At 45.7% G+C, this 12,027-nt stretch overlaps 1 protein-coding gene across 1 annotated transcript; it reads left to right on the top strand.

Annotated features, from left to right (window-relative positions):
- The first annotated feature begins 8,895 nt into the window (after positions 1-8,895).
- On the top strand, positions 8,896-11,175 carry LOC128410981 (interleukin-17F-like). Its single transcript, XM_053382887.1, has 2 exons — positions 8,896-9,095; positions 10,926-11,175. The coding sequence occupies exons 1-2, from the start codon at positions 8,896-8,898 to the stop codon at positions 11,173-11,175; spliced, it is 450 nt and encodes a 149-aa protein (XP_053238862.1).
- The last annotated feature ends 852 nt before the right edge of the window (positions 11,176-12,027 follow it).

Genomic DNA, 12,027 nt, shown 5'->3' with positions numbered 1-12,027 from the left:
CGTGGAGGCCAATTCTGGATCCACACATCCTTCCACAATGGGGTACATTGGTTTCCGGGCGGGAGTTGATCACGGTGTGCATTTGCCAAGCACGTTTCTCCCTTTCATCTTGAGTTCAAGTGTCTTCAAAGCCCATGACACCTTTGGTAAAGGCTGTTCTCCAATTGGAGCGCTTGCAGGCAAGTGTTTCCCAACTTCTGGTGTTGACCACCAGCATTACACTTCCCATTTTAAAGTTCAGAAAGACTCTCCTCCCTGCAAGTGAGGGGAGTGGTTGTGGGCGGGAGCCGAGCACCGCCCCTAGCAGGGGGCGTTAGCCCCCTGCCTCCATCTCACCTGGCTGGCGCCCACGCCCCTCGGCAGGCATCCAACCAGGTGCCTGAGAGGGGGCGTATTCAGCAGCCTTTTGCTGCGGCGCCAGCCTCTGCCCGGCCTCATTCTTCGTCGTCTCGCCGCGAGTCACCCACCCTCCACTCCCTTTTAGTTAGGGCTTAGGTCATTGGCCTTGCTATGGACCTTAGGTTGGTCGCCCTGGTTGCCCGGGGGGCCTGGTAGGAGTTTTTCCATTTGGCATTAGGCTTTTTGGTTTTTTCGCCTACCTCGTAGCAATCGTCACAACTTTTGTGGTATTGGTGGGTAGGTTAGGCATTGGAATAATGTATTGTGGTGTGTCGAAGAGCTAGGTGTGGCCATCGCCTATGCCTTCAATTTAGGGGTATTCCGTTAAAGGAATCTGGCGGTCGTGTATTCCGTCCGATGCCTGCTTGGCGGGAGGCCATGGCACGACCCTCGGTGACATCAGGGGTGAGCCTATAGTTGGATTAGCATCAACAGGCTCCACCTACTGGTGAATAAACCCACTTGCTTGAGAGATCCAATGCCTAAGCCAATACCTTTTCACTGCTGTAATCATTAAAGTTGTGGCTTTTCATTGCCCATTAACCTTATATAACATCTCCTTGTGTATTCTTTCCACATCGCAGGGGTCGGGTCCTCGAACCACAATGGAGTAGTTGGTTTGGAAGACAATCATCAGGGATCCGAACAACATGACCAGTCACTACGTGACCACCTCCCAGCAGTGGGAGATTCCAGGGGTTCCCGGTTCTTTCCCAGGGTTCAGTTTCCTTGGAATGAGGAACAGCAGGGACTGTGGTGTCTTTGTGATATAAGGTTTACTTCAGGCATAGGAAACCTCGGCCCTCCAGATGTTTTGGGACTACAATTCCCATCATCCCTGACCACTGGTCCTGTTAGCTAGGGATGATGGGAGTTGTAGTCCCAACTCAGCTGGAGGCTGAGGTTGCTTATGCCTGGTTTACTTACACTTACATTCAGGTCCCACTTTCTGAACACAATGTGTTCCCACGAAATGGTTCAGTAGGTGAGTGTCTGCATAAGCAGCTGAACATTTCCATTATTTCCCATGGGAACATTCCTAATCCATGATTTGTCTCTTCTCCCTCCTCCCACCATACGTTCTGCCTGAAACTGTTGCAACTAGCAAAGGCTAAATAAAGGGGAAATCCACTGGCTGCAGTGCAGGAACCTGCCGCTGTCCCACACGGGAATTGAACCTGCAACCTTGGTGTTAGCAGCCCCACACTCTAACCAGCTGAGCTATCCAGGCTATGTGTGTATGCGCAACAATGAAAAGAAGATTGCTTTTAGAAATTTGCCTTGACTACACATCTCTGTCCACCCTGGTTAACTGTTCCTTGTGCCTGGGAGGATTCTGAAAGCCTGATCTATAATTTAATTAGCATTGTCCAAGCTGAGTTCCTTGGGATATTCCTTGACCTAACCCATATGATAGCAACATCAGCTCTGACCTCCCCGCCATGCCACCTCAATGACTTGGTGGGGGGAATCTAATTGACGCAAGCACAATTAGGTTTAAAGGGCAGCCAATGTGTGCCGGAACTGCCCTTAATAGCAAAAAGGAAAGGCAGAGGTGGGGAATCCGTTTAGACACTCCTTGTGACCCTGCTTGTAGTAATAATAATTTCCATTTGATGTATTACCTGACAAAGAAAAATAGAACGCCGTGTCAAATCTGTGATACGCATTTCTTTACCTCAGACAGACAGTGGGGGAAAATAAAATAGGTCACTCTGCCATTCAGCTCCCTTCCTGTCATAACGGTTAGTCAGCAGGGTCTTTTATGGGCAGAGGAAGAACTTTTACCAGCAGCAGGCATCCCCGGAAAGTTATAATCCTGTAAGGAAAGGTTACCGTCATAAGCGATCCGTAGTATGAAAAGAAGTCTTGTGGGAACTTAATTGGAAAAGCTTGCAAATATTAGATAGGCTTAGGATTTATGTTAGGAATTAATATGTTTAATGCCAAAATAGAAAGATAGAAAGATGTTAAGTGATTAAGTTAATTTTATGAGAAAATTGGTTTTGGAAAACTGTTAAAATGATATACACTGAAATTCAACTAGGGGGATACGAGGAAGTCACTTAACAATGTCACCAAGATTGGTTTAATACGGTTGAGATTTATGTTTGTTTGTTTGTTTGTCTGGTTGCCTGCCTGTTTGTTTGTTTAAAAAAATATTTTGGAAAATCAATACAAATTTTTTGGGGAAAAAAGTGTTGTGGGATTTGCGCAGTTTACAGGCTCCCACTCCTGGAGAGGAATGTGAGTGGCCCCACTCAGCACTAGCAATGGGGAAATAAGTCCGTTTTGGTTTCTCTCCAATTCTCATCTTTCCAGTTGTAAGTTCAGTTCTCCACAACTCCATATCTCTCTGTGTGTATTTAAAAGTGAAAATCCTCCCACATTTTAGTGAATTTTTTTAAAGGCAGTTTTGCCCAATGCAACATATGTTTGCAAAGTTGTTGTTGTTTAGTCATTTAGTCATGTCCGACTCTTCGTGACCCCATGGACCAGAGCACGCCAGGCACTCCTGTCTTCCACTGCCTCCCGCAGTTTAGTCAGACTCATGTTTGGTCAGACTTCAAGAACACTGTCCAACCATCTCATCCTCTGTCACCCCCTTCTCCTTGTGGTTTGCAAAGTAGTTCTCCCTAATAATGCATGTTTGTGTGGATTTTTTATGTACACAAGTGTATGCACTTTAGGGAGGTACACATTATGTGGCTGGAGAATTGTGCTGCAACATTCAGAGAAGTCCACATTTCCAAAGGGTGTCCGTGTTTCACTTCTCATATTGTTTTGGAAACTACAAATTTGATCCATTCACTTTTAACTGCAAATTCAATCAATTCTCCCCCTTCCTACCAACTCCTACCACTTAATACTACTCCCCATTCATCAACAGTACAAACACAATGGGGAAGAGTTCAGCTTTGCTGCTGAAAATGCTAATCCCTTTCCTCACTGCAGACACTATTACATTCCACAGAAAAGACGGGGTGGTGAAATTCAAAGACCTGGCTTGCAGGCAGCGTAGAGTAATGGATTCTGGGCGTTGGAAGGGTCACTAGTGGTCACTTAGTCTGCTGATAAGTAAGTTGGGAACAAGATCCAGGGGTATCAACAACGTTCGGAATCTGGAAGTACGGTATATATGAAAACTTAGGCAAAACTTTTCATTTCTACTTGTACAAAACAAATCTATTTTATAGTAGTAACTTGATGGAACATGCTTCACAAGATTAGCACAAGTATGGACAATAGATGGTGGAAATGTGAATCAAATATTGAAATTCAACACACACACCCTAATTTATGGTGGATTTGCAAGAATGCAAATAAATTTTGGACACAAATAAAATATGCTGTGGAAAGAATAATCCAATTGACAGATAGAATTAGGACCAGCTTTATTTTTATTGACTTTTAATTTTCAGTGCATTTCTCTGCCATTTCCCCAAAAACAAAAAACCCATTTTAAAAAAGTGGATTTCTTGCAGTAGGGTTCTACAGTTTGCAGCCCAGCTAGAAGGGTCAAATGCAGGATTCCCAGCTGCTCTTGAGAAAATGGTTCCATCTAGCACATAGTTCAGTTTCTTCTGTATTCCTCCAACAATATGGGAGTAGAAAGGACGTAATTCTATGACGCACTATGGCGATCAGGAATGCAGAGTTCTCCGAAAGGGCTTTCCTTTAAGCTGTAATGTCAATTTTGATGCAAGGTTGTCTCTTTAAGGAAAAGGAAAGGGGTCAATATCATGAGTTTTCCAGAAACAAGAAAAGTGCTCATTTATTCTCAGTCCAAAAAAGGATACTCAGCCGGAAGTTGCCTTATACCGAGTTGCACCATTGATCCTTCCTGCACAGTATTGTCTACACGGCTAGGCAGTGGCCCTCCAAGATTTCAGACAAGGGGTATCTCCCACAGTTACCTGGAAGGATGGAACTTGAGACATTCTGTGGGCAAGGTGGGTGCTCTTCCACTCAGCCTTTCCCCAGAACCAGAAACCTTCTATCGCCAAGTGAATGAAGGCAGGTGGAAATTTGCTGTAGAGGAATAGCTAGGGGATGTGTTTGAAAAGAAAAGGTGAGCCCTCATTTCCCCTCTGAATGTGCACTGGATATGTCCACCACAGCAGTCATGGAGCGGGGACTGGGACTCATGGAAATAATAATACTAATTTTTATTTATACCCCGCCCTCCCCAGCCAAGGCCGGGCTCAGGGCGGCTAACAAGCAATAATAAAAACAAGTTGAATGAATACAACTTAAAAACAAGATTAAAATACAACATTAAAATATTGAAACATTAAAATATTAAAATGCAGCCTCATCACAGGAGGAGAAGGAAAGGAAAAAAGAAAGAGAGGGAGGGAATCAAATTGGCTCCAAGCCAAAGGCCAGGCGGAACAACTCTGTCTTACAGGCCCTGCGGAAAGAAATCGGATCCTGCAGGGCCCTGGTCTCATGAGGCAGAGCGTTCCACCAGGCCGGAGCCAGTACTGAGAAGGCCCTGCCTCTGGTTGAAGCTAATCTAACTTCTTTAGGGCCCGGGACCACTAGGATGTTGCTATTTATGGACCTGTGGGGCATACCAGGAGAGGCGGTCCCGTAGGTACGAGGGTCCTAGGCCGTGAAGGTCAAAAGCAGCACCTTAAATCTGACCCTGTACTCCACCGGGAGCCAGTGCAGCTTGAAAAGCACTGGGTGAATATGCTCCCATGGCAGAGACCCTGTGAGGAGCCTCGCTGCAGCATTCTGCACCCACTGGAGTTTCTGGGACATAAAATAGATGATCCTATAACTTACTGCATAGGCCTGGGTACGGGGGCGCTCATTGAACTGATGTCACAGAAACTATCCATTAATAGGCACTTGTGGCACATCTTCATGTTGGCATCCATTTGTCTCAGGAGACAATGGAGGAGTGGGCCCTCCATCTGTTGGAGAATTATAGCACCTGCTGTGGCTGTAGAGACCAAAATGGGAGAGACATGTTTTATTGCAGCTGGGGTAGATGAAGGCATCCACTTTCTTCTCTCTGGGTTCCTCCTAGCGCTCATTCCTCCTCTTGGCGCTGCTATGGATATACAACTTGACTGTCTGTCTCCAGGCAAGGGATTCCCACAGGCAACTGATGTTGCTAGCCTGCATGTCATGTTTGCAGACATCTTTATAACACAGTGTTGGTCTGCCAATGAGCCTAGTGCCAGAAGCCCGCTCCCTGTAGATCCTGCCATTTTCCATTCTGTGGACATGATCCAGCATACATGTTGCCAAGACATCAGTGTGAACATGCTGGGAATGTGGGCTTGGGAGAACACATCTTTGTTTGAGACTGTCCTGCCAAGTGGTGCCCAAAATCTTCCTGACTCAGCACATGTGGAAGGCATTGAGGCATTGTTCCTGGTAGGCGTAAGTTGCCCATGACTCACTACCATAAAGCAGCATGCTCAGCACGCAAGCCTAGTAGACCATCATCATGGTATTGGACATGAGCATCGCGTTCTCTCATACCCTTTGGGAGAGGAGAGCCATTGCTGTAGCTGCCTTGCCAATACGTTTGCCCAGCTCGGCATCGATGGAGAGGTTGCTGGTTATGATGGAGCCCAGGCAGATAAAATGGTCTACCACCTCAAACATGTGGTCATCAATGCTGATGTGTGGAGTGCTGGCAATATCCTGACCCAAGATGTTGGTCTTCGTTGGGCTGAGGCTGAACCCCATGCAGGCTTGGGCAAAATGGTTGATGAGACTCTGTAGAGCTTTCTTGGAGGGCGCTGTCAAGGCATAAGAACCCACAACCTAGGATGAACAGACCCCCATTGCTCTTTGAATGGAAGAACACAGTCTTTAGTCAAGCTGAAGGCATATGAGAGCAGCAGGGAGAAGAATGTGCCAAAGAGCTGGTGCGAGAACACAGCCCTGTTTCACAGCACTCTTTATAGGGAAGGTGTCTGCAGAAAAGCCATCATTTTGGACAGTGCAATGCATGTTCTTGTGGAAGGGCACAATCAAAGGCAAGCTATAGCGCTTGTACTTTTTGCCAATTAGGTGGAGCTTATAACTCACTGAAGTGACCTATCTGGATAGTGTATATGGAAGTCCTGGACTGCCCAGCCAAGACCCCTTTATCACATACGGCTCCACAATTGTGCAGTATTCATTACTACTAAAGTTGTAGCTGGAGCCATGCAGAATTGCAGCACGAGTGCAGGGAAGATGCGTTTTCCAAGGAAAAGATCTGTGAAAGGGAGCCTGGCTCCCTTTAGAACAAATGGGCATTGCACTCCCAATGCAGCAATATCATTTGCTTGAAAGGGAGCAGCAAGTTGCTATAATCCTGGGGTTGGATGTAGGTTCAAAACGATGAAGCTGGTGGCCCCCCTGAGCCTCACAATCCAGCTCAACCAACATAATTGTGCGACTAGGATGCTGCCCTGAAATCTCTGGAAGAAGTGGAAGAAATAAAAGACCTATGATGTACAAAGGATGTTGAAAGTGGCAGAATTTATTTTTGCAGGGCTGAGGGGGCAATTGTCTAGTTTATATCTTTATGATGGATGCTTGTCTACGTGCTTTCATACACAGATTATGATGGTATAACATAGATCTAGATTGCTCTATTTTACAATAGGTAAGTTGTAACGATGCAATACACTAAAAAGGGGAAAGGGGAAAAAAAGCTTCTCAGGCAAGCTTGCCGTTATCTTGTAGGCCATCTGTTTGTCATTCAAACAAATCTATTGGTCTAGATTCCCCATAACTAGGTAGGTGGTATATTAAATGCATTTCCCTTGCTGTCCCATGTGACACTTTCGAGGAAGTGGTCGAGGGGAAAAAAGGGTAAATGTCAGCCACAGCTGCCCCTGAACCACAACTGAGGGCGGGGAAAACTAGTGAATGGAAAAAACTGGCTTTGATTCTGAAGACAGTATAAAAGGAGACCGGGATTGCACATACGGACACGATTCAAGGTACTCAGGTGCAGAATCTCCATTAATAGGCTCCTTGCAGCAGAAAAGAAAAGCTACTATGGCTTCTACAAGATTTCCCTCACTGGTGAGTACACTGATAATACAGATTGTCATTTATGGTGTATAGAACTCTTAGTACCCATTTGTGTCCAACTTAAAAAGTAGAGGCGTGTGACATTGCATTTTAGTTCTTACTTCATCCTGTTATCAGTCTTCCTTCCACATGCAGAATTTTGTTAGTGAAGCTTCAATCTCCCAATCCACTTGCTACCAAAAATTGAAGCCAATGGTTATCTAAGTCTTCTGTTTGTCTATCCATCCCTCATTATAGCTGCAACAATAAGCTATATTTAATTAGTGTAATATGTGTAATTAATGTAATAGACTTGGACAGTACAGTTTAAAGCATTTGGATAACAACTATTTCCTTGAATTCGTGAACTTCTTTTTTTGGAGGGATTTTCATCCCGTAGATAAGCTACCAACAATGCTCCATAGCTATGACTGTGATCCCACCTGCTCTGGGTTAATGTTTCACATAACTGAATGCTTTTCGTAATCTCATAGATCTAAAGCTACTTTTAGATTCGAAAGAGGACTGATATATAATCAATTCAATCTCAGCAGGATTTCATTGTTTTCCCTCAAGTACCACTTCCCCCAGGGTCCCATCTGCTTTCCTTGTGAATTTATTTGCTTGATTGGCACACAAATAAATATTAACGAATAGAACAACAAATAGAACAATTTTGGAAGCAAGTTTTGAAAGCGCTATCTCAGTTCAGACAATCCCAACAACCACAGCCTTTGCCTTACTTAATTTATATACTTCAAATATAGACTAATTAAGAAGCTAGGAATTTATTTATTTATTTCTTTAAAAAGACAGGTTTAGTGTATTGCCACTTCACCAGTGAGCCCCCATTGCTTGATGTTCTAGGCTTCAGAGGAAGGGCTTCAGGGTCACAACTCTGGCTTTCAGTAAAACCTGGCACCCTTTAAGTACTTCAATATTAGCAGAGTGCCTAGTTTTATGCAAAAACCTATTTTATGTCAGTTTCAGATTATACCTCTGGCTAACCTGCACATGAGGGACGCGGGTGGCGCTGTGGGTAAAATCTCAGTGCCTAGGACTTGCTGATCGCATGGTCGGCAGTTTGAATCCCCGCGGCGGGGTGAGCTCCCGTCGTTCGGTCCCAGCTCCTGCCCACCTAGCAGTTTGAAAGCACCCTTAAGTGCAAGTAGATAAATAGGTACCCCTCCAGCGGGAAGGTAAACGGCGTTTCCGTGTGCTGCGCTGGTGCTGGCTCGCCAGCTGCAGCTTCGTCACACTGGCCACGTGACCCGGAAGTGTCTTCGGACGGTGCCGGCTCACGGCCTCTTGAGCGAGATGAGCATGCAACCCTAGAGTCGGACACGACTGGCCCGTACGGGCAGGGGTACCTTTACCTTTTTAACCTGCACATGATAAAACAACTCATTTTGTATCTGTTCTCCCTTTCAGGTTGGGTTGTTGCTGCTGCTGCTTTCAGCTATGAATTTAGCTTCTGGAAAAGCAGTTAAGCCTGGGAAAAACAACGAGGAACCCAGCGAGAACTGTCCACCCCAGTCTGGAACCCAAGAGGATTTTCCTCCAAAGTCCCTGACATTTCAGGTCCACATTGGCCGCCCACAACCAGCCAGTGAGGTGCCTCAGGACATCAGGAACAGATCTGTATCTCCATGGGATTACAGGTATTGTCCTTATTCTCATTGAATCAAATGTATTGGCTACGAAGCAGAGCATGCATAGCAAACCCACAGTGGTTTTTCAATACTTTAAAATGTCTAGGGCTGCTGCAAGAAAGGACACAATTTTGTAGCTATTGTCAAACCCAGGAGCCAGCCGGGTTTTCTGGGAAACAGACTGGAGAGAGAGGGAGAACTGAATTGTCTCCATGAAGGGAGCAGTTTTTTTCTTGCTGAGGTGTTTGGACCTTCCCCTGATCCTGCTTCTGCTACTCCCAGGTTGTGCTTCCTTGATAAATGCCAGGGCTCACCCCTATCTGGAACTGTAGCCTCGGACAGGGGCTCCTCATCCAATGAGGGGCTGCTGATTCAATTTGCCCTGCAATGGGGGAAAGTCACTCTGCACATGCCATGCTTCACATTGCTACTAATTTGTGTCTTCTTGAATGGAGCCCGACCAACCGGCACAGAGGAACTCTTTGGCAACCTGGGTACCTGTTGCGAGGGTCCTAAAGCTTAAATCACCAGAGGTGCATGGGTGCTTGGATTTTGTGCCCTTGCCCACAAAGCTTTCAGAGCCACAACTCTATAGTCTGCACCACGGTAGTTACAGACAACTGCCTTTGAAATGGAAGTTATTTGACTCTATAGCAGGCTTCCTCAACCTCGGCCCTCCAGATGTTTTTGGCCTGCAACTCCCATGATCCCTAGCTAGCAGGACCAGTGGTCAGGGATGATGGGAAATGTAGTCTCAAAACATCTGGAGGGCTGAGGTTGAGGAAGCCTGCTCTATAGTGTGGAACACAGAGCGTTTCTCTGATGGCAGAATGTTTCTGAGAACATCTTTCCCCCATGGCTGCTCCTTTTACTCCCTATGTTTACTGGTAGCAATTGGCTGCTTGGTCTATGCACAGTTGCCTTGCTTCTCCCTTGGAGTATATCTGCTGCTCAGTTTGAGGGCACTCAGTTTGAGGTGCCCATTTACAGGTAATCATGGTAGCAGTCCCAAGTAAGAGACTCTTGATCAACGCAGTCCGTGCATGTTTCTGATCTCACATTCTTTTCGGCAGCACTTGCTTTGAGAACCTCCTGTTGGATAACCCTCCTCTGCCTGCTTGAAACCAGGAATGGGTCTCTCTCACCTTCCCTTGCGTCACAGGGCAGGAGTAGAGAACCCTTTGCAGCCCAAGGACCTGATTTCCCTTAAGTTAGCCTTCCGGGGGATATATGCCAGGTGCAAGAGCCTCCTGCCTCTACACAGTCAGCAGTGTTCCCACCATGCAAAAGCCACAGGTTTCTAAACCCACTCACCTCTCCATCCACAATTCAGGCAAGCAAGAGGCATTCTCACATTCCAGTACTAGAGGGAAGTAAAGAGCAGAACCAGTGAGGGGGGTGGGGTGGCCTGGAGAGTCTTAAGAGACCGGAGGGCCACATTTGTACCCCCAAGGGCAGTGGCTGAGGCTCTCGACCCCCGTCATGGAAGAGGTCTGACAGCAGCAAGAACTGGCAAACTGACAGATTATATTGCATATCATGGTAATATATTATTGATATAGTAGTCAATAAGCAGCCATTTCCTTCACTTTCTGATAACTTGCAGCCTCTCTTCCTTGAAGGATTGGGATGTGTGAACCTCTGGAAGTCTCTTCCATGCGAAGAGACCCTACCTTCCCCGCTCACAGAACTTTCTACAAGCCGGCCATTCCTGCTTCTCTTTGGCCAAGAGTCTAGAGAGAAGCAAACATTTAGCTTCCCATTGTATGCAGCCAGTTTCAAGGCTCTACGTGTTCGGATGAACTAACAGTCTTGCCCTCCCTTTGCCTCTATTTGCAGCACTCACGAAGATCCCAACAGGTTTCCCCATGTGATTTCGAAAGCCATCTGCCGCCATGCCTTCTGTCTGGACAGCAAAGGCAAACCAAACATATCCCTGAATTCTGTTCCTATTCGGCAGGAGATCATGGTTCTTCGACGGAAGCAGGTTGGCTGCCAGCAGACCTTTTGGCTGGAGAAAGAAGTGATTAATGTTGGTTGCACCTGCGTCATGGCGAACACCAGAACCTATGCTAATCGAAGTGCCTGAAAGAAGCAGAGAATTGACCAATGGAGCTAAATGACCCACTCCAGGCTGATGCTTTCCGAATCCAAATCACATTCTTTGATGACTCAAAAGAGAAAGAAACTGCTATCTCAGGGATGAGCAGAAATAAAGACAACATAGAATTAGGAAAGATTTTGTGCAACTTTCTTACTAGGTGACACAACTTTAAAATGCCATTTGTTTCAAAACATTTAAGTAGGCCGTGAAAATGTTGAATATATATTCCTCCTGGCCTTAGGCCACGATGACAAAATAATCTCTCCTAGCTAAAATGGCCTCTTCTCTTCACTTGCCAAAAATGTAAAAGTCCTCCCTTGTAACGAGTGTTGCATCCTTTACCCCTGTGCTATTGGTCAGTCTTATTGAATTGTATGTTCTATGTCACGATATAAATGCATATGAAATGTGAAACTCATGGAGAAGCAAAGAGAAACTTGCTTCCAGCTGTATTTATAAGACCTATTTATATAACTTGTATTTATGCACCTGCAAATTATAATTCAAAAACATGAGTTATTTGTATTTATTCAGTAACTTAAAGAATGAATAAAAAGACAGAAATATCGAGTTGTCTGTTCACATTTTTCGAATTGAAAACTTTCTTAGTGGTGAAATATTTAAGAGAACTGGCGAGCCAGGCCAGGGGCTGGTTTTATGCATTGTGGAGGCAGCTCAAGGCCATAGATCAGTGACTGGAGCATCTGCTTGCAGGCAGAAGGTGCCCGGTACAGTCCCTGACTCTCCAGTCTGGGCAGCTTCCTAGGCCATTGAGCAATCAGATGCGGATCTCTTGTGACTTAAATGCAAGCGGAAGACTCCAATAGCTGTCATGCA

This window comes from Podarcis raffonei, chromosome 3 (assembly GCF_027172205.1).
Source record: "Podarcis raffonei isolate rPodRaf1 chromosome 3, rPodRaf1.pri, whole genome shotgun sequence".
Classification (NCBI taxonomy): Eukaryota; Metazoa; Chordata; class Lepidosauria; order Squamata; family Lacertidae; genus Podarcis; species Podarcis raffonei.
This window is presented reverse-complemented; position numbering and strand designations above follow the sequence as displayed.

Coding starts and splice junctions, on each gene's coding strand:
- LOC128410981 (XM_053382887.1), top strand. CDS start 8,896: ATGAATTTAGCTTCTGGAAAAGCAGTTAAGCCTGGGAAAAACAACGAG. Junction 9,096..10,925: donor GTATCTCCATGGGATTACAG/GTATTGTCCTTA, acceptor CTCTATTTGCAG/CACTCACGAAGATCCCAACA.